This window comes from Poromitra crassiceps (genome assembly GCF_964638095.1).
Source record: "Poromitra crassiceps genome assembly, chromosome: 4".
Classification (NCBI taxonomy): Eukaryota; Metazoa; Chordata; class Actinopteri; order Beryciformes; family Melamphaidae; genus Poromitra; species Poromitra crassiceps.
Genome location: NC_139626.1, coordinates 10,909,097 through 10,934,796, shown reverse-complemented (window position 1 = coordinate 10,934,796; position 25,700 = coordinate 10,909,097). Strand labels below are relative to the sequence as shown.

General features: G+C 45.0%; 2 protein-coding genes across 2 annotated transcripts in view; one reads left to right on the top strand and one right to left on the bottom strand.

The window, feature by feature from the left end:
- The window catches only part of LOC310775517 (calcium-activated potassium channel subunit alpha-1a-like), a gene marked incomplete at both ends in the record, with an annotated part of 120,672 nt that overhangs the window by 55,489 nt on the left and 39,483 nt on the right, over positions 1-25,700 (bottom strand). The window contains 1 exon segment of the mRNA XM_083635679.1: positions 6,214-6,275. Within this exon segment, the coding sequence (XP_083491805.1) occupies positions 6,214-6,275 (62 nt within the window).
- LOC310774863 (uncharacterized protein) lies at positions 14,211-15,726 on the top strand (the record flags this gene model as incomplete). Its single annotated transcript, XM_083634991.1, has 3 exons — positions 14,211-14,221; positions 15,021-15,108; positions 15,283-15,726. The coding sequence occupies 3 exons, from the start codon at positions 14,211-14,213 to the stop codon at positions 15,724-15,726; spliced, it is 543 nt and encodes a 180-aa protein (XP_083491117.1).

Below are 25,700 nucleotides of genomic sequence, written 5' to 3'. Positions count from 1 at the left end.
TAGGGCACAATTAAGGCCACATGCCAGGGCACAAAGGCCATTGCTCTATAGGACGAATCAGCGTGACGTCACTTGCCACCCAGAAATGCAGAACCCCGCGGCAGTTAATAGTATGAGTTGTGCCAAACAAACGTTTGGCACAACTCATAAGGGTACGTCTCAAAAAGTATACATCACATCGGTTATATTTTGACATTCTGAGTGAGAGCAGAATTAGCTCAAGAGTTTGATGTATAATATATGCATGCCGTGTTAAAGTTGTGTGAACTTCCATTGCCGTTGCCACCCAGTGACGCGGTTTGTTTACCAAAATGCTGCTCGGCTGATCCCTCGTATTGACATTGTGAAGAGCGATTTTTCAGAAATCCGTGTTAGTACAAGAATAAACTCCCGCACACTGTCTCCACATGCATTTAAAAGTTTAATAAGTCAAAGAAAAAGAACAACGTTATTCTTTTTCTTTGACTTCAATGTCCAAAGCCAGTTGGTAGACACGCGAGAATGTCTCTTTCCTCGATTAATTGTCTGATGCAAAGCTTCTGTATTGGCTTAAAATAGGCTATGTGATATTGTGAATCCGCGATGTTTCTACAAGAACTTCTTCAAAAACTTTGTTTGGTACGTCCATCTTTTGATTTCTTTGCTTGCCATTTTATTTTCTTATTGTTTCCGCTGCTTGTTTCCTGTCTAGGGCGGGCTCTAGGCCGGAAGCAGGCAGGGTGACAAAATCCCTTGTAAACGGAGGCCAGGCTCTTTCTCGCCGAGAAGAGTCTGGTGACGCGAGGTTATTGATGTCGGGTTGGTGTGTCTGAGTCACCACCTCCCCCTCCTCCCTCCATACCTGGCCTCACAAACACTGCTCCTCCTCTACTGAGCCCTGGGTAATCTATCCAGTCTGTATAAATTCCCAGCCCTCTTCTGTGGCACCTCTAAGAATAGTTCAAACATGTTGGATAGTTCTGCCCTCATTCACTGTAATGATGCATGGGGCTGGCGGCTCCCTGTCATAGCAGGGTGACAGGCCATAGGGCAGACGCATCTGCAGCGCTCAATTCTTGACTTCCAGTGGGCCTGGTTAGTAAGGGACCGAGCCTGCTCTGGATCCCCTCTACCTCTCCTTACACTCTGCCAAAACCAGGAATATTACCATCGGATATCCGAGAGATTCTTTAGAGAATACGGACCATTTCTGATTCAGAGTTTTTGTCGATGTGCGCCATATCTGGTCAATTCTGCACTCAATATACATCGTGAGGACATATTATACTAGGATGGCAGATACATCTTTATTTTTGTCATGTATGTGTTCTAAAATAAATACAAAAATCTAGAGTTCATACTCTCGATTCTCTAGAGAATATGGACCATTTCCAATGCATATTCAGAGTTTTGTTGGCCATATCTGGTCAAATATGATGGATATGGCTGTAATGCTCAAATCAGAGAGGATATGCTCTGATTACATTGTAGCCGCATATGGAAAGCCTTGGTGTTTTCTCTAGACGATATATCATAATTCAATATATCGCAATACAAAAATGTGAGGGGGCGGAAAAACTTATCGCGATATTGGCTACATTTTATTCTATTGTAGTAATCAGGGGGGGAAATCACAAACTCTCCATCCAAATTATATTATTTGTGCAAGCAAGCAAGCAAATGTTATTGCTAGAAAGATCTTTGGCTCAGAAATAAACACAATTCTGCACAGTCCTACTTTGTTATCATTCAAGTTTTATTTATTACACCATATTGTGATTGTATGAAATCCTATTGTGAGACAAGCAGATTGTCTGATCAAAATTTGTGATGGTATATATGTCTGATTCATTTTCATTTCATTTCAGTACAATTCAAAACAAAGCATGCTGCAGAGCTTTCCTCATGTCCAGCTGAAACCACCAACAGTTACAGGGAAAACTCCTGTAGCCTGTAGTCTCAGTCTGTAGCCTGTAGTCTCAGTCTGTAGACTTAGTCTGTAGCCTGTAGTCCTAGTCTGTAGTCTCAATCTGTAGTCTGTAGCCTGTAGTCTCAGACTGTAGCCTGTAGTCTCAGTCTGTTTGGTCCAGCCAGGTCAGCCTGTAGTCTCAGTCTGTAGCCTGTAGTCTCAGTCTGTACCCTGTAGTCTCAGTCTGTAGTCTCAGTCTGTAGCCTGTAGTCTCAGTCTGTAGCCTGTAGTCTCAGTCTGTACCCTGTAGTCTCAGTCTGTAGTCTCAGTCTGTAGCCTGTAGTCTCAGTCTGTAGTCTCAGTCTGTAGCCTGTAGTCTCAGTCTGTAGTCTCAGTCTGTAGCCTGTAGTCTCAGTCTGTAGTCTCAGTCTGTACCCTGTAGTCTCAGTCTGTAGTCTCAGTCTGTACCCTGTAGTCTCAGTCTGTAGTCTCAGTCTGTACCCTGTAGTCTCAGTCTGTAGTCTCAGTCTGTACCCTGTAGTCTCAGTCTGTAGTCTCAGTCTGTAGCCTGTAGTCTCAGTCTGTAGTCTCAGTCTGTAGCCTGTAGTCCCAGTCTGTAGCCTGTAGTCTCAGTCTGTAGCCTGTAGTCTCAGTCTGTAGTCTCAGTCTGTAGCCTGTAGTCTCAGTCTGTAGTCTCAGTCTGTACCCTGTAGTCTCAGTCTGTAGTCTCAGTCTGTAGCCTGTAGTCTCAGTCTGTAGTCTCAGTCTGTAGCCTGTAGTCTCAGTCTGTAGTCTCAGTCTGTAGCCTGTAGTCTCAGTCTGTAGTCTCAGTCTGTACCCTGTAGTCTCAGTCTGTAGTCTCAGTCTGTAGCCTGTAGTCTCAGTCTGTAGTCTCAGTCTGTAGCCTGTAGTCTCAGTCTGTAGTCTCAGTCTGTAGCCTGTAGTCTCAGTCTGTAGTCTCAGTCTGTACCCTGTAGTCTCAGTCTGTAGTCTCAGTCTGTAGCCTGTAGTCTCAGTCTGTAGTCTCAGTCTGTAGCCTGTAGTCTCAGTCTGTAGTCTCAGTCTGTAGTCTCAGTCTGTAGCCTGTAGTCTCAGTCTGTAGTCTCAGTCTGTAGTCCCAGTCTGTAGCCTGTATTCTCAGTCTGTAGCCTGTAGTCTCAGTCTGTAGCCTGTAGTCTCAGTCTGTAGCCTGTAGTCTCAGTCTGTAGCCTGTAGTCTCAGTCTGTTTGGTCCAGCCAGGTCAGCCTGTCCATCATATAGCTGTCTCAATAGCCCCACAGGACTAATTACAGGAAGGGCTGTATCTGTTACAGCCTGCTGCCTGCTGGCACGCAAGACAGCCACTCACTTTGGCAGCAAGTCTACGGCCTGTTGGGCTTGACAGGTAGTGCAAAAATACACTGTGAATAATAGAGAGAGCAGGATAAGAGTGGCAGAGTGATGATGAAAACTAGGGCAAAGAACCCAGAATGCATATGAATGGAAAAAGTAGTCCCACAGATGCAGCAGCAGTGCTCCTCATATGTGTATTTAACAATGGCCCGCGTCTCATGTGAGACTTTGAGGTTAAAGAGAGCCGTGAGAGGTCAGCCCTCATCAGGTGGAAAGCTACTGGACGCTGCAGGCAAGAGAGGGGAGGATGGGGCGGCCACAGATGGTACTGCCGAGCATGTAACTGGACCCGGGCCGGTCCAGATAATGAAGTGAGATCATGCTCGCAAAGCACATCAGAGCAAGCCGAGCCCGCGGCCGCACGCAGTCTTATGAAGTAACAAATAACCGCTATCGTGAGCCAGATGACACGAGTTTACAACCTATTATTCTCTCTCCTCTTCTCTTCTTCCCTCTGGGCCTGAGAAAAGCTTTTAACCCGGGGTGTTTTTTTCTCAGTAATAGCATTGTAGCGCACGGAGCTAAAAGGGACTTCCGTTTCCTCCAGTTTGATGAGCGATGGCGATTGTTCTGGACCGGGAGCTTTGGTCTTTCCTGTCTTGAGAGTCTGATCCTTTCATTACACAGATTAAGCCATTTGCATCTGTGAGCACGGACTGTTTGTCGTCAGTAAGCCCGCGGCACTTACCTGAAGGGGGATCAGATGGAAACGCATACTCAAATCTCATATAGACAGCATGTAGCACTCAAGGTTATTAAGGCCAGCGCTATATGCACTGAGGATTTATTTCTATGCATGAGTGGGAGCCAGCAAATGGTTGAAAGTTTCTCATTCTAAATAAATTAATATATATCTATATCTATATATATATAGATATAGATATAGAGAGAGAGATATATATTGTAGTATTTTGCGGTGTTTTAGTAACTATGAAAGTCCTTGGTACTGTTTTGAAATGATGTCTCTTTGAATGCTCGTTATGGTCCCCATTAAGTTTAAAATTTAATGCACCCTGCACTCATTGAAAAAAGGGAGTAGAGATATATCCAGGCTTAAATTTTATACTTTTAATTATTACTCTAATATTACTTATTCTATATTCTGGTGTGCATTCATGCTGTGTTTTGCTTATAACATTAGGCTACAAACTTAGCATTGGCTTTTATATAATGACATTTGAATATCATGCTGTATTGGTTTATGTTTGCTCCAAACACAGTAGGTCAAGAAGATTAATGTGGGCCTACTACAGTCCAACTGGTAAAATGTATTTTAAATCAACCATACATTAAAAAGGTAGAGTTGAGCTGAGTGGAATTAGATCTCACATTTATTTCAGGCCTCAGAGGCCAATGGAGCAAAAGCTTAGGTTTCGATGGGAGCCAGTTTGCTTTCGTTCTCGTAGTTGGTGAACTTGAGTAAGATTGGGGAATGAGGTAATGTTCTGTTGGAGCGCTATGCTTGGGAGGCTGTGTCTGCTATCTCTTCTCCGGGCGTCATGGCAAAGGGAGGAAAGATAGTATGACAAAAGGCACCTGTGCGTGACGGCCCGGTAACCCTTATTCTGCCTATATTTTAAATAATGATGTAGATAACTATGTTGGGGAGTACAGTGCTCGCTCTGTACATCTCCGTTGCCAGGGTTAATGCTTTGCCTGCAAGATGGGTAGAGGCGGGGTGATATCAGAAGATCGATGAGCTCATCCAAATATATACAGTATATATCTATATCTATATATATCTGAAATATATACGATTTTCCAACTAATCATCCTAACGTTTATTTTTTATTTATCTTTTACAAGAGATGACTGATTTAGACTGCTATGTCATCACCACAATACACCCAGTGTTCGGGGTGCACAATATTGGCGTTTTTGCCGATATTCAATATTTTCCAACTCTTTCATATAGACAGCATATCGTGATATCGCATATCGTGATGATCACGACGGCCCACTGGCAGATGCAGGTACTGAGGTCTGTCCCACAGGCAGATGAACAACTTGAAAGGACATTTTTCGAGCGCTGGCCTGTTCCTTTTTTTGCTTATGTTGATTTTTGCCTTGCACCTAAGCTGAACGCTTGGGTTGAGTGTGCTCGTTATTGGTGGCTTTGGACGCCACTGGCAGATGCAGACATAAATACAATGCTTTGGAAAATGTACACATTCACTGGGAAAAGAAAAACAAGGGGCCCCTGCATGACCCCTGCATGGCGCGCACCCTCGCGCCGGGCCGTGGTGTTGAGCGTTTTGGTTAAGCATTTAATCGAGCATTTGGGCATAATTCAAGCATCATTTTATCGGCCTGTCATATCGGCAGAAATGTCCGTTTCAGGCCGATGCCAATATTTAATTTTAACGGTTTTATCGGCCGTTCCGATGACATGCCAATGTCATTGTGCATCCCTACCCAGTGTAACTAGTTAATTACTAACTTTTGTATATTCCTCTGATCGTAAAATTATTATTTGCAATTTTCATAATCCCAAGCATTGAGACAGGCTCAAGGGCACGTCAGCAGAGGCGCACGCACACTCAGGGTCAGAGGGATCAAACCAGCAGCAGCACATCCCACAATGCACCTCATTATTTTCAACAAGCTTTTTAAGGTCATGTAACAGCTGACGTCCAAACTAGTATCTTCAGGTGGCTTTATATTTTCAGTTACCCCATACAGTGGATCTGATCCCAGACACACAGATGAGGAAGTTCAGCCTGAGAGCAGAGCTTTCAGAAGAAACCACAGAAGCTTATTGTGACATGTGCATTAACCCATTGATACCTGATGCAGCATTTGTGTGTGTATCCCTTTAAGACCGGTCTTAAAGGGATACACACACAAATGAGGGATATACACGCAAATGCTGCATCAGGTATCAATGCGTTCAAAAGCGGTCTCGTTATCATGACGTTAACAGAAATACTTACTCAGAGGAATCTATGAAGTATATTACAAGGGCGCCGATGCTGAGAGCGAAAACCAGCACCACCTGAGAAAAGAGAAAAGAAGCATTTGATTCATGTTTTCAGGATTCTATCAAATGGCCAAAAGTAGCCTACTTGGACACAAATGCTGGTGTGATGGTAGCAGGGCCGCCGCACCCTATACGCAGAGTACGCAGACTGCGTAGGGCATCATGTGACTGAGGGCACCAAAAAAATAATAATAATAATATTTTTTTTTTTTTTTTTTTGGTGCCCTCAGTCAGGCCACTCACTGAACAGCAGGCCAGGCGCCGCCTACTGGTTTACTAGTGGTTTTATTACTTTATTCAGGGTTAAAGTGGGTGCATCTCATTGTAAAATTGGACTCGGCCCAAATTGGGCTTCAAACGGCCCAAATCTGGCTTCAACCGGCCCAAATCTGGCTTCAAACGACCCAAATCGGGCTTCAAACGGCCCAAATCTGGCTTCAAACAGCCCAAATCTGGCTTCAAACGGCCCAAATTGGGCTTCAAACAGCACCACAAAACAATTACGCTTAGGGCACCCAAATGGCCAGCAGCGGCCCTGGATGGTAGATAGACGTTGAATCTTTTCCTGCCTTGCATTGTGGGATGGGTAAAACAACAAGAAGAAGAAGAAAAAAAGAGGCCACCAGCTCTATGCATCTGACCTATTTGGCTGGCAACACATTTGTTGTTCTAATATTAAAAATGTGTTGTGAGATGCCAGCAACTCACCAGAACACGTTGGTTGCATGACTGCAACCAACAACGGTTTCCCTCTCCTTTTTAACGCTCTCTTATTTGAAAAAAAAGATACGTTTGGCAGTATTTCAAAGTTGTACTATTTTTAAAGGCATAAACCGTTACGTTACATTTACATACATTATGCATTTACATTTTCCCTTTTAAGCCCTGCTTGGAGGCATCATACAGTATGCTGTATGTTACACGGCCATGCAATTGTATGAGACAGAGTGAATAATATAATGATGCCACATAAAAGTGTTTGAAGGTGTTCTAAATAATGAATGCTTGTTAATGAGCATCGATAGACCTTGATGCATCTCGTCAGGAGGAGGAGCCTGTTACATAAGCATATAAAGCACAAAGGAAGTGTTACAGCACTGTCACAAAATACTCACCAGCTAGGCTAATAATATCGGACAGTGTAAATAGATAGACTGGTAGCTGAAAGAGAGTATTGACACACACACACACACACCTACACACACCTACACACACATACACACACACACACACACACACACACACACACACACACACACACACACACACACACACACACACACACACACACACACACACCTACACACAGGCACAAGAGCTCAGCCCATCATGTAAATTGGCAGTGGACGAGTGGCAAGGTGACAGAATGCGGCTTCAGATTTCACACAGACAAACACGGATACAGCAAAGCCCCAAGCTGGGTCAGGGCAGAATAGCATCATAATGAAAGCGGCCCAGCGCTGATACTCTGTCACTATGCTTTCTGACTGAGAGCTGAATAAAAACCAAGCCCCAAAGTAAGTCGATAAGACTCTCGCCAACAGATTGGGAAGACGGGCGGCCGCGGGGGTAATAAACACCACATCCAGAGGTGTGAGCGAACAAAGAAAGAGTTGTCAGGTGACGGAGCTCTGCAGAAACTTAATCAGTGTTGCTGTAGCGCACGCCGGAGGAAATTGAGATAAACCGCAAGCACAAACGGACAAATGGGGAAAAGAGGGTTACACCCGTTACACCCAGCGTCACTCGTCTAGATCTAGATCTAAATCTAGATCTAAATCTAGACGAGTGCGGTCAAGGTTTCCTTTAGACTGACTCGGCCTGTAGGGCTGCTCAATGTTTCCTACTCGGCCTGTAGGGCTGCTCAAGGTTTCCTACTCGGCTTGTAGGGCTGGGCGATATGGACCAAAAATCATATCTCGCTATATTTAGGCTGAATGGCGATACACAATATACTTTCTATCATAAGTACTGTTACAAAATGAATGACTCAGTCAGTATACGGTTACAAAATGAATGACTCAGTCAGTATACGATTACAAAATGAATGACTCAGTCAGTATACTGTTACAAAATGAATGACTCAGTCAGTATACTGTTACAAAATGAATGACTCAGTCAGTATATACTGTTACAAAATGAATGACTCAGTCAGTATACTGTTACAAAATGAATGACTCAGTCAGTATATACTGTTACAAAGTGAATGACTTAGTCAGTATACTGTTACAAAATGAATGACTCAGTCAGTATACTGTTACAAAATGAATGACTCAGTCAGTATATACTGTTACAAAATGAATGACTCAGTCAGTATACTGTTACAAAATGAATGACTCAGTCAGTATACGATTACAAAATGAATGACTCAGTCAGTATACTGTTACAAAATGAATGACTCAGTCAGTATATACTGTTACAAAATGTTTAAATGAAAGACTCAGTCAGTATACGATTACAAAATGAATGACTCAGTCAGTATACTGTTACAAAATGAATGACTCAGTCAGTATATACTGTTACAAAATGTTTAAATGAATGACTCAGTCAGTTTATACTGTTACAAAATGAATGACTTAGTATATACTGTTACAAAATGAATAACTCAGTCAGTATATACTGTTACAAAATGTTTAAATGAATGACTCAGTCAGTATATACTGTTACAAAATGAATGACTCAGTCAGTATATACTGTTACAAAATGTTTAAATGAATGACTCAGTCAGTATATACTGTTACAAAATGAATGACTCAGTCAGTATACTGTTACAAATGAATGACTCAGTCAGTATACTGTTACAAAATGAATGACTCAGTCAGTATAGACGGTTTTAACTTGAGAACAGAAACATTCTACAATGAACCCCCGCTCACTTCCTGTTGCAGTGTTTGCTATGGACATAAAAGAGAAAAAAAACATTCAAGTGCAGGACTGACCATTCCGTGAAAACCGTCTATATACTGTTACAAAATGAATGACTCAGTCAGTATATACTGTTACAAAATGAATGACTCAGTCAGTATATACTGTTACAAAATGAATGACTCAGTCAGTATATACTGTTACAAAATGAATGACTCAGTCAGTATATACTGTTACAAAATGAATGACTCAGTCAGTATACTGTTACAAAATGAATGACTCAGTCAGTATATACTGTTACAAAATGAATGACTCAGTCAGTATACGGTTACAAAATGAATGACTCAGTCAGTATATACTGTTACAAAATGAATGACTCAGTCAGTATATACTGTTACAAAATGAATGACTCAGTCAGTATACGGTTACAAAATGAATGACTCAGTCAGTATATACTGTTACAAAATGTTTAAATGAATGACTCAGTCAGTATATACTGTTACAAAATGTTTAAATGAATGACTCAGTCAGTATATACTGTTACAAAATGAATGACTCAGTCAGTATACGGTTACAAAATGAATGACTCAGTCAGTATATACTGTTACAAAATGAATGACTCAGTCAGTATATACTGTTACAAAATGAATGACTCAGTCAGTAGACCGTTACAAAATGAATGACCTACATTTCACTTGGAAAAGCAAAAGTGCTAATGTAGACGGGGGCTTAACCCAGAGAGGCAGATAAGAGAGAGGCTGCTGCCGGAGAGCAGCCAACACTTGTTTGACAGAATGCAGCAGCAGGTTCTTGGTGACCCTACCTGGCTACCTGGCTACCTGGCTACCTGGCTACCTGGCTTCAGGTCTATTTAGAGATGACACAATGGCCGTCCTGGACAAGCAGCCAATGGGCTTGCATAATGGATGAGCCCGGCCTCATTCATTTCCATGATGTGAAATTGTATTGTCACGGCGCCCATTGATGGCTCTATAATGAGAAAACACCTCCATGCATTTTTAATCCTCCTTTTCTCTTTGAAAGCCAGGACATCTCTTTATTCTCTTCATTGTCTCTGGACATCCCAGTTTAGACACTGGAAAGGATGTCGGCACAAACCCACGGCAAATGCAGACTGCAGGTACCAGCGAGCGACCTGTGACCAGGCACAGCGAGCGACCTGTGACCTGTGACGAGGCACAGCGAGCGACCTGTGACGAGGCACAGCGAGCGACCTGTGACGAGGCACAGCGAGCGACCTGTGACCTGTGACGAGGCACAGCGAGCGACCTGTGACCTGTGACGAGGCACAGCGAGCGACCTGTGACGAGGCACAGCGGGCGACCTGTGACGAGGCACAGCGAGCGACCTGTGACCTGTGACGAGGCACAGCGAGCGACCTGTGACCTGTGACAAGGCACAGCGGGCGACCTGTGACGAGGCACAGCGAGCGACCTGTGACCTGTGACGAGGCACAGCGAGCGACCTGTGACCTGTGACGAGGCACAGCGAGCGACCTGCGACGAGGCACAGCGGGCGACCTGTGACGAGGCACAGCGAGCGACCTGTGACGAGGCACAGCGGGCGACCTGTGACGAGGCACAGCGGGCGACCTGTGACGAGGCGGAGACAATGGTGACTCGGTCTGTCGCTGAAGCCAGGCGCGGAAGGCAGTCGCCTGATCGCTCATTCATCTGGGGGTATTATGATGCATTGCCCCACATCTGTGTCTCTCAGCCAGCGGTGCGTGGAGTGACAGCCATTTGCTGACAGATGGCTGCACGCACCCACAAGGGGGCAGAGTGAGATCAGGTTGAGTGGCTCACAGAGATGACAGACCACAGCAGCATCAGTAGCTTTGCATAGCAGCGAGCAGCAAAAGAACAGGCCAAAAAAATACTTGCACATATTTTGTCCAAACTCCACTCACTGACTCTATGTTGCTCTATGTTGTGCCTGGTTTTCGGGCAGTGAATTTATATAGGAGACACTGCATGTGTCTTGTATTCATGTCTGGATCGCATCAGGCAGAACAATCAGGTAAAAACAACATTACCAATGAGGAAGATGGCATGGCTGATTGTAGGAATAGAAAATGTTAAAGTCCCTGTACAGCAAATTGTGAGATTTGTTTCTAAACACATTACATGTGACGTTAGACCATATTTTTCACCATTTTTGTGTTCAGGATTTTTTAAAGGTGCTGTCAGCGATTTGCCCAGTTTGACTGGATTCTTAGGGTTCGTTTTTCAGACATCAGTGAGCAGTCCCCCTCCCATTGTCGATGCACACAGAGGCCCGCCTCTCTGCCTCCTGATTGGATAAAAGGTGGTGGCAACCCTGAAACTTTCTCTGCTCTGTGCAGCAGAACAGAAGCACTGTGGGACTCGTCATAAAAAGACGCTATAATACTATTATAGTCATTCCTAAGTAACGGAATATAGAGCTGTTTTAGGCCTATTTTAACACAAAAACATCACTTCCAGGCACCTTTAACACATTCACTGCCAGACGTTTTTTTTTTTTTACTGTAGTTAGCTTCTGCCAGAGGGTTTTTTTGAGGATTCTGGCTCATCTTTCAAGACCCGAGGATTCTTTTCTGCTAAGATTTTGTGAACACACAATATCTCAAAAGAACTAATAGAATGTGTGCTTTCTCTGTCTAAAAGAGTTAGTTTGTAGAGTTAGTAGTTATGTAAGCATTAGCAGTTGAATACAGCATGGTTTCAGCGTCAGAAAAATTATTCAGAGATAAACGGCTTTTTGTGAAATTCGATAGAACAGTCACTTTAACCATTCATTTTTGGCATCAGTAAGAGTCAGACATCTAAACAATAGTTTTGAACAGTAATTTCCTCCATAACAGCAGGAAACCCCCCTCTGCTTCCAACTCCTCCCTCCGTGTGTGTTCTCCTCCTGCCTCCCTGGCTCTCCAGCGGGCGTGTCACAACGAAGTTGCTGCTGCCTGGCTGCTGCCTGTTTGCGCGGCCGCTGTTTGAGGAAGTCTGGGTGGACTCGCTCGTTTCGTGGAGTTTTGGTTGAGAGCTTTGATGCGATTCTGGTCATATTTATGCTGCGTGTTTCAAAGTGTGCATCCAATCTATTCTTGGAACCCCCCACCGTTGCCACCGCTGTGCATCAGCGCGAAAGTGAAAGCGTTTTCGCCATCAATTTTACAGTATGAGAACGGCTTCCTCGCGCTTTTCCCTCCAGTTTTGGGTCGCCTCTTTCTACTGTGGAGAGACATGTCGACACTCAGTGGGTCGGTAAAATAGATTATACACATTCAATACCTCCAATTCTGGTGTAGGAGACGTAAAAGGGTTAGATCAACGTCCCACCGTCAAAAAAAAAAAATCGATTCTGAAAACGTGTTAACACGTCGTTGGCAGTCAACAGCTGGATTCTGAAAACGTGTTAACACGTCCTTGGCAGTGAACGTGTTAAGTGGTGTCTCAATGATGTAATGGAGTCATAGACGTACTTATCATGGCCCCCTCCAATAACACTATATGAATGCTATAAGTGCCAATACTCTGGAAATTCAAAATATGCCTCTAGTATCAACTTGGGCAGGGCTGGGGTGTGTGTGTGTGTGTGTGTGTGTGTGTGTGTGTGTGTGTGTGTGTGTGTGTGTGTGTGTGTGGAGGGGGGGGAGGGGGGGCACTGGTGACACTTCAGCCGGCATGCACCCAGAGTTTCAGAGCAGAGAATACTGCACTGCTTTTTGTTTTTGTTTTTGAGACCTAATTTTATTTACTTTATACATTTTTAATCATTCAAATTTGGCTGGGTGGTTAATAAAAAAAAAATGTGACAAATTCAAAATGTACTTATTTTTGCTTTACATGGACTTAACTGTTTTCTCTTGAAGGTAAGGGGTTACAGTAAGTCACTGCCTGGAAGCAAACAAGCTCACAATACACAGAGAGTGATAAAATATCCACTCTATAACCCCAGAATTATCAAGCGTATTTAATTGTCCCTGTAATTAAACATTTGTGTCACCTTGATCCTCCTTTGTTTGTTTTTCCCTCCTTTGTAATATCACTGACGATGGTCAGAAGAAGCTTAATCAGACGATGGGTTTGGTGTTGTCTTTGAATGAGGAGGAATACCTGGTTCTGACACTAGGGGGACACTAGGCCTGTATCTACTCTTCTCACCCAGTACTTAACTCTGTGGACAACCTGGTCAAACTGTCGCACTTTAATTCGCCCTGAACCCCGGGTGGCTGCTCGACCCCGCGGCCGGGCAGAGACTTAACACCCGGCAGCCGTCACACCCCACGCCCGGGCAGAGACTTAACACCCGGCAGCCGTCACACCCCACGCCCGGGCAGAGACTTAACACCCGGCAGCCGTCACACCCCACGCCCGGGCAGAGACTTAACACCCGGCAGCCGTCACACCCCACGCCCGGGCAGAGACTTAACACCCCACGCCCGGGCAGAGACTTAACACCCGGCAGCCGTCACACCCCACGCCCGGGCAGAGACTTAACACCCGGCAGCCGTCACACCCCTCAGTGACAAAAATGACTTAGCAGGTTGAGCGCTTCGCTCAGAAGACCCAACATACTCACATCAGACAACTAGCAGCATGCTATTTGGCTAGGTTAATTTTGCAAACAGTATTCCTTGAGATAATTAAAGGTCCCATATTTTGCAGTTTTCATGATTGTGTTTTCAAATATACTATAGCTCAGGATAAGAATAGTGTTCATGGTGTTTTGCAAATACATATAGTTAAACAAAATATAAATGATCAGTTATATCCACACTCAACCATACAATCACCCATACTTACAGTACTGCGGCCAGTAAAGCTGGGCAGCAGCTCTATAAGTCACTGTCGAACGGTCCACCACAAAATGTCAGTCCACAAAATCTAAATGTTGGTCCACCAAAAAATGTTGGTCCACAATATCAATGTCAACGAGTGGATGACATCCCAATGGAATGGATAGGGACAACATTAGGGAGCAGTGATGTCATCAGCGATGATGGATAGTTGGTTGGTTGGTCGGTCCACAAAATCAATTTTGGTCCACAAAACCAATATCAATGGAGTGGATGACATAACAATGGAATGGAGGTCAGTTTCTGCATTAGTGACATCATCAAAAAACATCAGGGAACACCGATGTCATACCTCCTAGGGTAAATATTAGGGAGGGGCAGTATCTATGACTTAATTAGCATATAATGTATGACATCATCAGTCATAAGTGCCAGCACACGGACCTCCCTCAGGCGGACCCTCCTTCCCCTGTCGCTATAACTGACATCATCAGTGATCTATGACACCACTGATGATGTCATGATACTGATGTCATGATTATGTCATAGACATTCTGACATCATCAGTGATGTCATAAATCCTTCCCTGCTGAGGATATAAGTAGGGCCGGTGAAGTTACTTTGCTAGCCTCTACAGTCAACGGAAATTAACCCCAGTGCTCCTATACCCATGGCCTCACTGTTCGTGTTTATCACACACGGTATGTATAGCCTCTACCTCTACATTATATATTCATGTTTGTCACAAATCTCAGGATCAGGGCGAAGGGTGAGTTAAGGGCAAAAGTTAGAAACACCCAAATGCCACTTGGTTCTAGAATTGAGTGCGCAATGCTCAGTTCCTCGTCTTAGATACCCACCCTAGAATTGAGCGCGCTCAATTCTAGTTTGAGATGTTTTTGATCCTACTGCAGATTGTAAGACACAAAATGAAGTTCTCTTCATTGATGTGATGTGTGAGAATCTTAACTGACAGCCCGTTCTCAGCATCACTCTCTCGTCTGCTGGTTAACTGACAGCCTGTTCTCCTCAGCATCACTCTCTCTTCTGCTGGTTACGGCTGTTGATTCAACAAGAACTGTCCCACCGTGCAGAAACCAACCGTGTGGGAATTCTCTACAACAGACTTTGAAGCTAACCACACTCATACATAAGCAATCTGTTGATCTCATCCGAATATATGTGAGTACAAATAACTGCAGTATTTCAATTTGCTGGGGCAAATCTCATACAATGTGGTTCTTCAGTCATTCAAACTCTGTATCTTACCATTTCTACTAATGCTTAATATTAATGCCACTCTAACAGATGTGCATCTTAATTACAATCTGATCCCCCCCCCCCCTTGTTTTGCAGAAGACCACACAAGGAGACATCTCCGAACTTTTCTGCAACACAACAATTAACAACATCCCTGACACCAACATCTCCGCTTTAGTCCCATCAGAGAGATTAGCCAGCATTTACACATATGTTCAAGCTTTCTTACCACATTTGACACGTGTCTGTGAGCAGCAGACAGACTTACAATCGCCCACAGCTCCACTAGTGACTCACCTGACCTGTCTCCATGATCAGAGCAGGTGGCTGGCCACTCTAGTAAACTGCACTTATCAGAGCTTCTTCCCCAACTCGCCTGCACCAGAACCAGCAGAAGAGCCAACATCACTACCTCCATCTCAGAACACCTTCCAACAGAAGATCTACGGATGTGTGGGCCTGAAGAGGTTCAAGGACTTCCTGTTGAATGTTGCCCAAGAATTAAGGACTCTCAAGTGTGCAAAAAGAGGACAGGAATGAATGTATTCAGAGGATGAGCAAAGGGCTGGTCTTATCAATTTCCATCAACACTTGGCATAGGCCCTCCCCTGCTCTACAGCTGCTCTCCCATTGGAGGCGACCATTTCAGTCGCTGCCGGATTTCCACTCCCCGCTTAACAAGCTCTGTCATTGGCTCTGACCATGTCAATCAGAGCGACTTCCGCTCCCTCCTCCCTGTGTGTCACTGTAAATGTCCCCGGCTAGCCGAAGTGAAAACTACAGCTAGCAAGCTAACGGCGGAAACACGCTAGCTCGTTGCTACACGCTGAAAATGTAAAGTTTTGACGAAGATTTTGATTGTTGGAAACTATTTTCCAAGGGCACTGCCGCTAAGCCCCGCCCAAGACGAGTGTGATTGGTTAAACCAAACAGAGCAATTCTAGGATGTAGACCAGCGATGCCAGACTCCTCTCCCGGAAGGGAGGGGAGGCTGGCAAGCGAGACTACTAAATTAAAGACTTAAAAGTATAAAAAATATAAAAGTAGACTCCCCCCCACTCAGGGGCAATGGATGGAGATTGTAGAGGAAATCTACATGATGGAAAAACTGACATATCGACTGAGATGACAAAGATTACAGAAAAATGGGAGAAATGGACAATGTTCAAGAAGACCCAAAGCAGCAACAAAGACGATTGACTTAACAGACCCTTGTCTGTTACAAATGATTTACTGGATGGATGAACCAAAAAAAATAAAAAATAAAATAAAAATCTTTCTTTTATTTGTCCAACTGTTGGTTATAAAGTTGAGGAAAAAAACGATACCCATCCCTAGCAGGCACAGGTAAGGTGTGTGTGTGTGTGTGTGTGTGTGTGTGTGTGTGTGTGTGTGTGTGTTCAGGTTAAAACATTACATTCAGAAATCCACTGGCACACATCATCACACATGCAATCCTCCCCCATCCTCCCCCTCCCCCTGCACGCCCAGGCTTCTGACTCACGGCTCCCTGGTATGAATAACGAGCAGAAGAATCGGCAACTTCACTTGGCCGAGAAATCACATCCACTCATTGGCTGTGGGGAGCGTTACCATCATACAGAGGTGAATGAGACCTTTTCAAAATAGATGACGATGAGAAGAACGTTTAGAACTACGGTAGTAGTATACTGAAGGTGTTTTCAATGTAGCTTGTCCATCAGTTCTCAAACAAATGTGATATTAGTAAAGAAATAACTCCCATCTTCACACAATCCCTGGTAAAGTCATAATCAAATTTACATCACTTTTGTAAAACCTAGAGTGAATACAAATTCCGAGGCCAGAGAACAGTCTTGTCTCTCTCCTCGCTCCAACACTGGTGTCTCCTCCAATTGAAACAAGTGTACTTGGTGAAGTTTCACATCCGTAAAAGTGTCTCCTAAAGGTGACAGTTAAAGACACAAACACGTTTGACAGATTCCCATGTCACTGGGAGATTGTGCTGCTCTTCGAGGTGCAATCTGCAGGATAAGCAACAAAGAGGGGGTCAGCTTGTTCCATATTCCCTGGAAGTCAACCTGGGATCAACGCTGCCGTTGTTGGGATGCCAGAGATTTGTGTACTCAGTACGTCTTTGTTTAGGTAAGCCGGATCCATTTCAGTCCACTGATGCATCCCACCATGTCACATCCACTTTGCTGAGTGTTCACAGAGCTATAAATCACTTCCTTGGTCTGCCTCAGGTTTGACAGTGTGACCTGCCGTAGGTTTTCTCAGGAGCACTGTCCAAAATAAAACAAACAACCGGAACCCTGTCTTGGTGAATTACAGCGTGCCCATCTGTCGGTCCTGACAATAACACGCAAACAGAGTTATAAAACTGCACGATAAAAAAATAAATATATATATATATATATATATATATATCTATTTGGCATTCTGTGGATGAATATTGCGATCCTTCTTCAGCACTTAAGAGAAGTTTTCAAAGAAATAGGAGTGGCAGGGGTAATAACTTGCTTACGATCGATTTCCTCAGTTTGAATCAATAGAAAATATTCTCTCTGGTATGAAAATTGATTTGTTTAGGCGAGGAATTCTGTGCCGCATAAAAGAGCCTTAATTGCAAAGCTGTATATGAGATTCTGTTCATGAGAAAAGTACAGCCTCCCTCTCGCAATGTGCAAACTGCACTAGTAGTCAACAGTGTTTCTATTATTATTATTATTATTATTATTATTATTATTATTATTATTATTATTATTATTATTATATTAATTGTGCAGCCAGGCAAAAATACAAATTGACTTGATCACAAAAAGATTGAATGACACAAAACGTCTCTCTAATGCATCAGTCAGATTGACAGAGCCACTGCTTGCGTGATGGGCTTTACATGGTAGAAGATACCTTGGCCGTCATGAATGTCCTCATCACTAACACAGGTGCAATAGCAGAGCAGCTGTGGGCACAGGCTCTGTGTTTGTTGACACTGGTCCTGCACAGTATATCTCCTTTGCCCGGGGGGGGTAATGGCACATTCGCATGTTTACAACACACCCATAAATGTGATCGACTAGAGCCGTGACAAACACTGACAATGAACGGACATTTGAGACATTTACAACGTCATTACTGTCCAGCTCCGGCTATCTTAGAGCCGACACAACCATTATGCTACAGGACACCTGTGACATGTGATGCATCTTCAGCGCCGCCATCTCAACTCATCACTCTTGTCTGCGTATTGACAGCTGGGGAGGAAGCGCTGCAGGCTGCAGGGCGAACACTAGAGCACCATGACGGATGATGACCATTGGACACATTTGACCTTTGACCCCCGTAGGCTTCTCCATTGACAAGTCCATCTGGAGCCCTTAGGCTTATACTGTAGAGTGCACCACAGTGCAAATACTGTCAGGCCTGAAAAGGGCGACACTATTATGGTTCAAAATGATACCACGATTATGAGTCTTGGTGCCTTAAGGAGCGTTCACACCGAGATATTTATTTTTCGCTCTGTCGCTCAAGTCAACCCTTTGGAATCGCTCTGTCGCTCTGTTTAAATCGCTCATCAACAGGCACACGAAATGACGGACATGTGGGGGATATAACGTTACGCAATGTCATGCTGTTTGTCCACTACGAGCCACCGTCATTGTTTACAAGCTAAGCCTATCAGCGTGCTCCTAATGCGAGCTGCATACCGGTAGTACAGACTTCACTTCATGTCAGCTGTCAGCCTGTCAATGCGGTTTGTTGCCACACAATAAACCAGCGGTTTGTTCCAAGCCAGAGTGATCCTTGACTCGCTCTCACACGGCAGCCAATCAGCATTGAACAGCGAGCGACTGATGCCAGCGTATTTTCGCTCGAGTTGGAATATTTCATCTTGAGCGACGAGCGTATTTTCTCCCTATCGCTCTGTCTCTGCCGCTCGGACGCCCAGCGATTATTCTCCCAGGCGAATATACGCTCAATCGCTCGTTTGCATTGACTTTGTATGTAAACTCGACGCCAGCGACAAACTTTAATAGGTCGGTGTGAACGCACCTTTATTCACCTTATGTAGCCACGCCCATTTGACCCGGTTGTGTGGTCGTGTGACGACTTCCGGCAAAAAATAAAAAATAAAAATGGCTGGCTGCTCCAATATAATCTAACTCTGAATTAACTAATAATTTAGCCAATTGTATGTAACATACCAAATAAAAGCAAACGGCAATGTCTAAGAATGCAATGTCATATAACTGGCTCGTTAATTCTCGCATTCCAGGGAATTACGTTAACGTTTGCGGGTCTTATATAGACGTAAGTGGCTCGAGCGCTCGGAGGAGAGAAAACCATCTGAAGCTTTCTTTGTTGGAGTCCAGGTATGTTTTACAAGAAAGTGCTCGTCATTGTCGACGATAACGTTATCTGACCTGGCTACAGTGGATACTCCGCTTGCTGGCTGTGTACCGAGCTCAAAGTAGTAGGCTGTTTTACCCCCTGCACTGTCCTACAAAAACAACTCTCTTCTTCATGACGTTCATTTGTATTTCGCACCGTGACCGCCGGAAGTGTTAACACGACCCGGAAGAATTTGGCCCCCACCCCCACGTCTGAACATAAGGTGAATATCATTGGCTTGATTGTTTACAACTACATCAGTTGAAATGAAATGAGAAGCGTCTACAACGATTAATCATACAGTTATTAATTGTGGAGATGAAAAATGGAGCTAAACTACTATTCATAATTAAGTGGTGTGACGACGACCCTCCCACTCTCCTGGCCCTGTCTTGCCTGATGTTGGGGTCCTTAGGCTGATTGGGTGCATCTGGGCCCGGTGCACTCATTGGGCTTAAGGAGACCTTCAGACCATTCCAGTCTCGCTCTCTCCTCACCCATCCAAATTTTGTTCTGTTTCTTTTGTCTGATGTAGTTTGTGTGGTCTAGTTATTTTCCCTTAGTTTGAGTTAAGAAATGGTTGGTTTGACTTGTACTTTGCTGCCACATCAGACAGGCCGGCTGAAGATAGGCACATCCCAGTCTAATCATCTCATTCCTCCTTCCCGTCATCAACATGTGCAGCTGCAGAGAGATGCCAAGTGGATAATATCTTAGAGACAGCTGCATCGCTGTCCAAAGCTCAGGTCGTATTTACTGTCTGTGTCTGTTTGTCTCTGTGTGTGTGTGTGTGTGTGTGTGCACCCCGCACTTCTTGTGACAGGCAAAACCACTATATGCATACTAATAGGGAAGCCTGGCATCCTCCTCCAGCATGATCTTATTAGAAGCTACCCAGCATGTGCTTCATACATACGCTACTCAGTCTATGATGTCATCTGTTTGAATGAGAAATTGTGATTAAACGGTCCGAACCACAGCGTCAGAAAGAGGGGGTGTTTGACAAATTATGTGTATGTATGTGTGTTTGACTCAGATGTGTGTGTGTGTGTTTACTGTTTTATTTTATTCATTTATTTTCCCAGATTTTTCTCCGCTTTTCTCCCCAATTCATAGTATTCCCATGATGTCACAAGCATTTTCCCACCAATATGGCGCTACAATACACTTGTTAATTGATTACAATCACCTGTTATTTTCCTACCAAGATGGCCGTGTGGTGATGTAACAGAATACTATCAATTGTACTTGGCCAATTCCCCCTGCTGTCCCAGTCGTAGCTCCACCGTCGTCGTAGCTGATCTGGGGAGAGCCGTAGACTAGCACGTGCCTCCTCCGATACATGTGCCGCTTCTTTTCACCTGACAGCGAGGGGTCTCACCGGCAGGACGTAGTGCGTGGGAGGATCACGCTATTTGATCCATGCCGCGACCTCTGATCCATGTCACTACCTCTGATCCATGCCACTACCTCTGATCCATCCTGCTACCTCTGATCCATGCTGCTACCTCTGATCCATGTCACTACCTCTGATCCATGTCACTACCTCTGATCCATGTCACTACCTCTGATCCATGCTGCTACCTCTGATCCATGTCACTACCTCTGATCCATGTCACTACCTCTGATCCATGCTGCTACCTCTGATCCATGCTGCTACCTCTGATCTATGCTGCTACCTCTGATCCATGCTGCTACCTCTGATCCATGCTGCTACCTCTGATCCATGCTGCTACCTCTGATCCATGTCACTACCTCTGATCCATGCTGCTACCTCTGATCCATGCTGCTACCTCTGATCTATGCGGCTACCTCTGATCCATGCTGCTACCTCTGATCCATGCTGCTACCTCTGATCCATGTCACTACCTCTGATCCATGCTGCTACCTCTGATCCATGCTGCTACCTCTGATCCATGTCACTACCTCTGATCCATGTCACTACCTCTGATCCATGCTGCTACCTCTGATCCATGCCACCACCTCTGATCCATGCTGCTACCTCTGATCCATGCTGCTACCTCTGATCCATGTCACTACCTCTGATCCATGCTGCTACCTCTGATCCATGTCACTACCTCTGATCCATGCTGCTACTTCTGAACAATGTCACTACCTCTGATCCATGTCACTACCTCTGATCCATGTCATTACCTCTGATCCATGCTGCTACCTCTGATCCATGTCACTACCTCTGATCCATGTCACTACCTCTGATCCATGCTGCTACCTCTGATCCATGTCACTACCTCTGATCCATGTCACTACCTCTGATCTATGCTACTACCTCTGATCCATGCTGCTACTTCTGATCCATGCTGCTACCTCTGATCCATGTCACTACCTCTGATCTATGCTACTACCTCTGATCCATGCTGCTACTTCTGATCCATGCTGCTACCTCTGATCCATGTCACTACCTCTGATCTATGCTACTACCTCTGATCCATGCTGCTACCTCTGATCCATGTCACTACCTCTGATCTATGCTACTACCTCTGATCCATGCTGCTACTTCTGATCCATGCTGCTACCTCTGATCCATGTCACTACCTCTGATCTATGCTACTACCTCTGATCCATGCTGCTACTTCTGATCCATGCTGCTACCTCTGATCCATGCTACTACCTCTGATCCATGTCACTACCTCTGATCCATGTCACTACCTCTGATCCATGCTGCTACCTCTGATCCATGCTGCTACCTCTGATCCATGCTGCTACTTCTGATCCATGTCACTACCTCTGATCCATGTCACTACCTCTGATCTATGCTGCTACCTCTGATCCATGCTGCTACCTCTGATCCATGCTGCTACTTCTGATCCATGTCACTACCTCTGATCTATGCTGCTACCTCTGATCCATGCTGCTACCTCTGATCCATGTCACTACCTCTGATCCATGTCACTACCTCTGATCTATGCTGCTACCTCTGATCCATGTCGCTACCTCTGATCCATGTCACTACCTCTGATCTATGCTGCTACCTCTGATCCATGTCACTACCTCTGATCTATGCTGCTACCTCTGATCCATGCTGCTACTTCTGATCCATGTCACTACCTCTGATCCATGTCACTACCTCTGATCTATGCTGCTACCTCTGATCCATGTCACTACCTCTGATCTATGCTGCTACCTCTGATCCATGCCACCACCTCTGATCTATGCCACTACCTCTGATCCATGCCACCACCTCTGATCTATGCCACCACCTCTGATCTATGCTACTACCTCTGATCCATGCCACCACCTCTGATCCATGCCACCACCTCTGATCCATGCCACTACCTCTTGGATTAATTTTACACGTTGAGACTCCTCTCGACGTGCAAAAAGAATCCAAGAGGATGGATTTGTCTCCAATCCAACGGAGGCAAATTGATGACGGGAGCCCGCCACCTTCGTTACAATTTGTCAGAGCAGTGTCTTTCGCTAACGCTGCTATTCACTGTGATGTATTCACTTTAGATATATGGACACATTAGACCCCTGGGGATGAAGTCACGGGATGATGTCACAGGATGATGACATATTATGCGATCCTCAGACATGTGCAGTGAGAAATCAGCTCATCGTGTGTCATTCTCAATCAATCAATCAATCAATCAGTTTAATACATGTCCCAGAAGGGCACTTTGGTTCACATCAGACAGTAGTGGATAATTACAACATCATTACTACTAGTTTGAGATTAGTAATAACGGCACACTTCAGAATTGAGATACATTATTACTAGTTTGAAAGTAATAAAGGCACACTTCAATATTATACAGTACATAAACATTTGTTGCAATATGTACAGATTCCAAAGGACCATCTACTGCCCTCAGCCGGGTCGCCACGTGCGCAGCGCCACCGTTGCACTAGCTCCTCAAACAACGCAAGTGGCTCGCTGTCATCAGCGCCAGATGGATGTATATCGGAGGAAGAGGGGGTGGGGGGGGGGGGGGGGGTGGATGATGCAAGAGCTGTAACAAGGCAGGGGGTTTGGGGGGGGAAGAGCTCAGTTGGAGACGAAATGCTGGAGGCGGGGGGTGGGGTTTAGGGGAGGGGGGGCGGGAGGGGGGGGGGGGTTTGGGGGAGTGCGTGCGTGACCGTGTGTTGGCCTATAGTCCTTAGGGTCCATGAGTGTTTGTGTGTGTGTGTAAGGTCTGAGCCTCCACCGGCTAAACACAGCGTTGCTGTGGAGATGGCAATTTAGTCCAGAGTTCAGGCGTCAGATGTCGGGGCGTGACGTTGGAGACGCAGGTTGCACTCAAGGCGTCAGGAGAGTTTTGCTGCTAGTGTCCTTGACGGCTTAGCAGGTGGCCAGATTAAATCCGTTGTTTTGGTTTTCCCCGGTGGGTGTAGGATCAACAACATTCCTCACACGAGTCAGTCCTGATCCTCGGTTTTAAACACTTCGCTGCAGTGGCAGTGATATCTTCAAGAAGTAATCCATTTTTACGATTCAGATCAGAAATCGCAATAGTCCAAGTACTCACTGCCCCGCTCATCTCGTTTATCATGACGTGCAGCCTAGGGTCAATGACTGCTGTCTTCCCGTATCCCGCGGTGAAGTCCCGTCTGGGCAGAGGGGGGGGGTTCCCCGGACCCCACAATAATTTTATCGATTTCGTTTCGAGAGACCAGCCATATAATCCATATTTGTAGTTTCGAAGAGACAAATGCAAGATTGGCTCCGGGTAGCAGAAGCAGAGGGATGACGAATGCAAGTTTGCTCTGGGTGATTGTTGCAGGCAGAGGGAAAGAAGGGAGATAAGGGGGATAAGGGAGAGCGAGAAAGAAAGCGACTGCCCTGTTCAAGTGCTGGATGCCAGCACTTGAACTGATCATCTGATCATGCATGAGCCTCCTTTGTCAATCAAGTGTAGTGGATGACGGAGGCAGAGTGGAAGTGACATAGGGCTTGATGGGTTAAATGCGTCACCTTCGTCACATCGGGATCAAGACACATAGTGACAGGGGCCAGTCAGAAGGCTACGGCATAGAGACACTGCATGAAATAGGCCACGCCCATCACGGGGGAAATCGCTCCGTTCACTCCCATACACCAGTGTCATTTTCCTTGAATTAAACATAGCTAAAAGCTGTTGTGTGGTGGGCTGCGCAGACAACAAATGTAAAAAATCACCAATTAAAGTTTTTTTGTACTCCCGAGCAAAACAAGGAAGCCATTAAGAATTGGCGGAGCGCGTCATCATTCAGAAACCACACCCAAAATGGGGGAAAACAGAAACCCCCCCTCCAATCCTGGCGTTCTCCTGTCGCGTGCATGGTTGCGTGTTGCACAAAAAGATATACGGAAGATGAACACTCCAACTTACTTCCTTGACAGCTAGATCCACATTTTTCTTCTCAACGGCTTCCTTGTTTTGCTCAGGAGTACAAAAAAAAATTAATTGGTGATTTTTTACATTTGTTGTCTGCGCAGCCCACCACACAACAGCTTTAATTCAAGGAAAATTATGCTGGTCTATGGGAGTGAACGGAGCGATTTTCCCCGTGATTGGCGTGGCCTATTTCATGCAGTGTCTCTATGGGAGAACGCCAGGATTGGTGGAGGAGTTTTTGTTTTCCCCCGTTTTGAGTGTGGTTTCTGAATGATGACGCGCTCCGCAGTGTCTCTATGGGTGACCCTGTCAAAGTGGCCACTTCACCCTCTGGACTTACTGATTTGTGAACACAGGCTTTTGACCATAGACCTAAATAATATGGACGTAGCTATCCCATAAAATTTCGTTTTCCTGGCGGAGTTCAAACGGTGGGTGTCACGATCTTGATTTTTCGTCAGCAGAGTGGGGAGGGAATGGGTTGAGTCCTTCCGCACCTCACGTGAGATGATGGGGGTTTCCCAGAGCCGCAGCTCCGCCTGCTATTGGTCCGTGATCGGCAAGCTGCACGATCACTGGACAGGCGATCTGTCAATCACCCCCTTTTCTATCATCTAGATAAATATCTAGGCCTATGGCTGGATTCTAAGTTAACCTTCCAGACCCATGTGGAACACCTTACTAAGAAATTGAGCAGAAAAATCTGGTTTTTATACAGGAATAAAGCCTGTTTTTCATTTGATTCTAGAAAGACCGTTGTTCAATCTTTAATTTTGTCTGTATTTGATTATGGTGATGTTG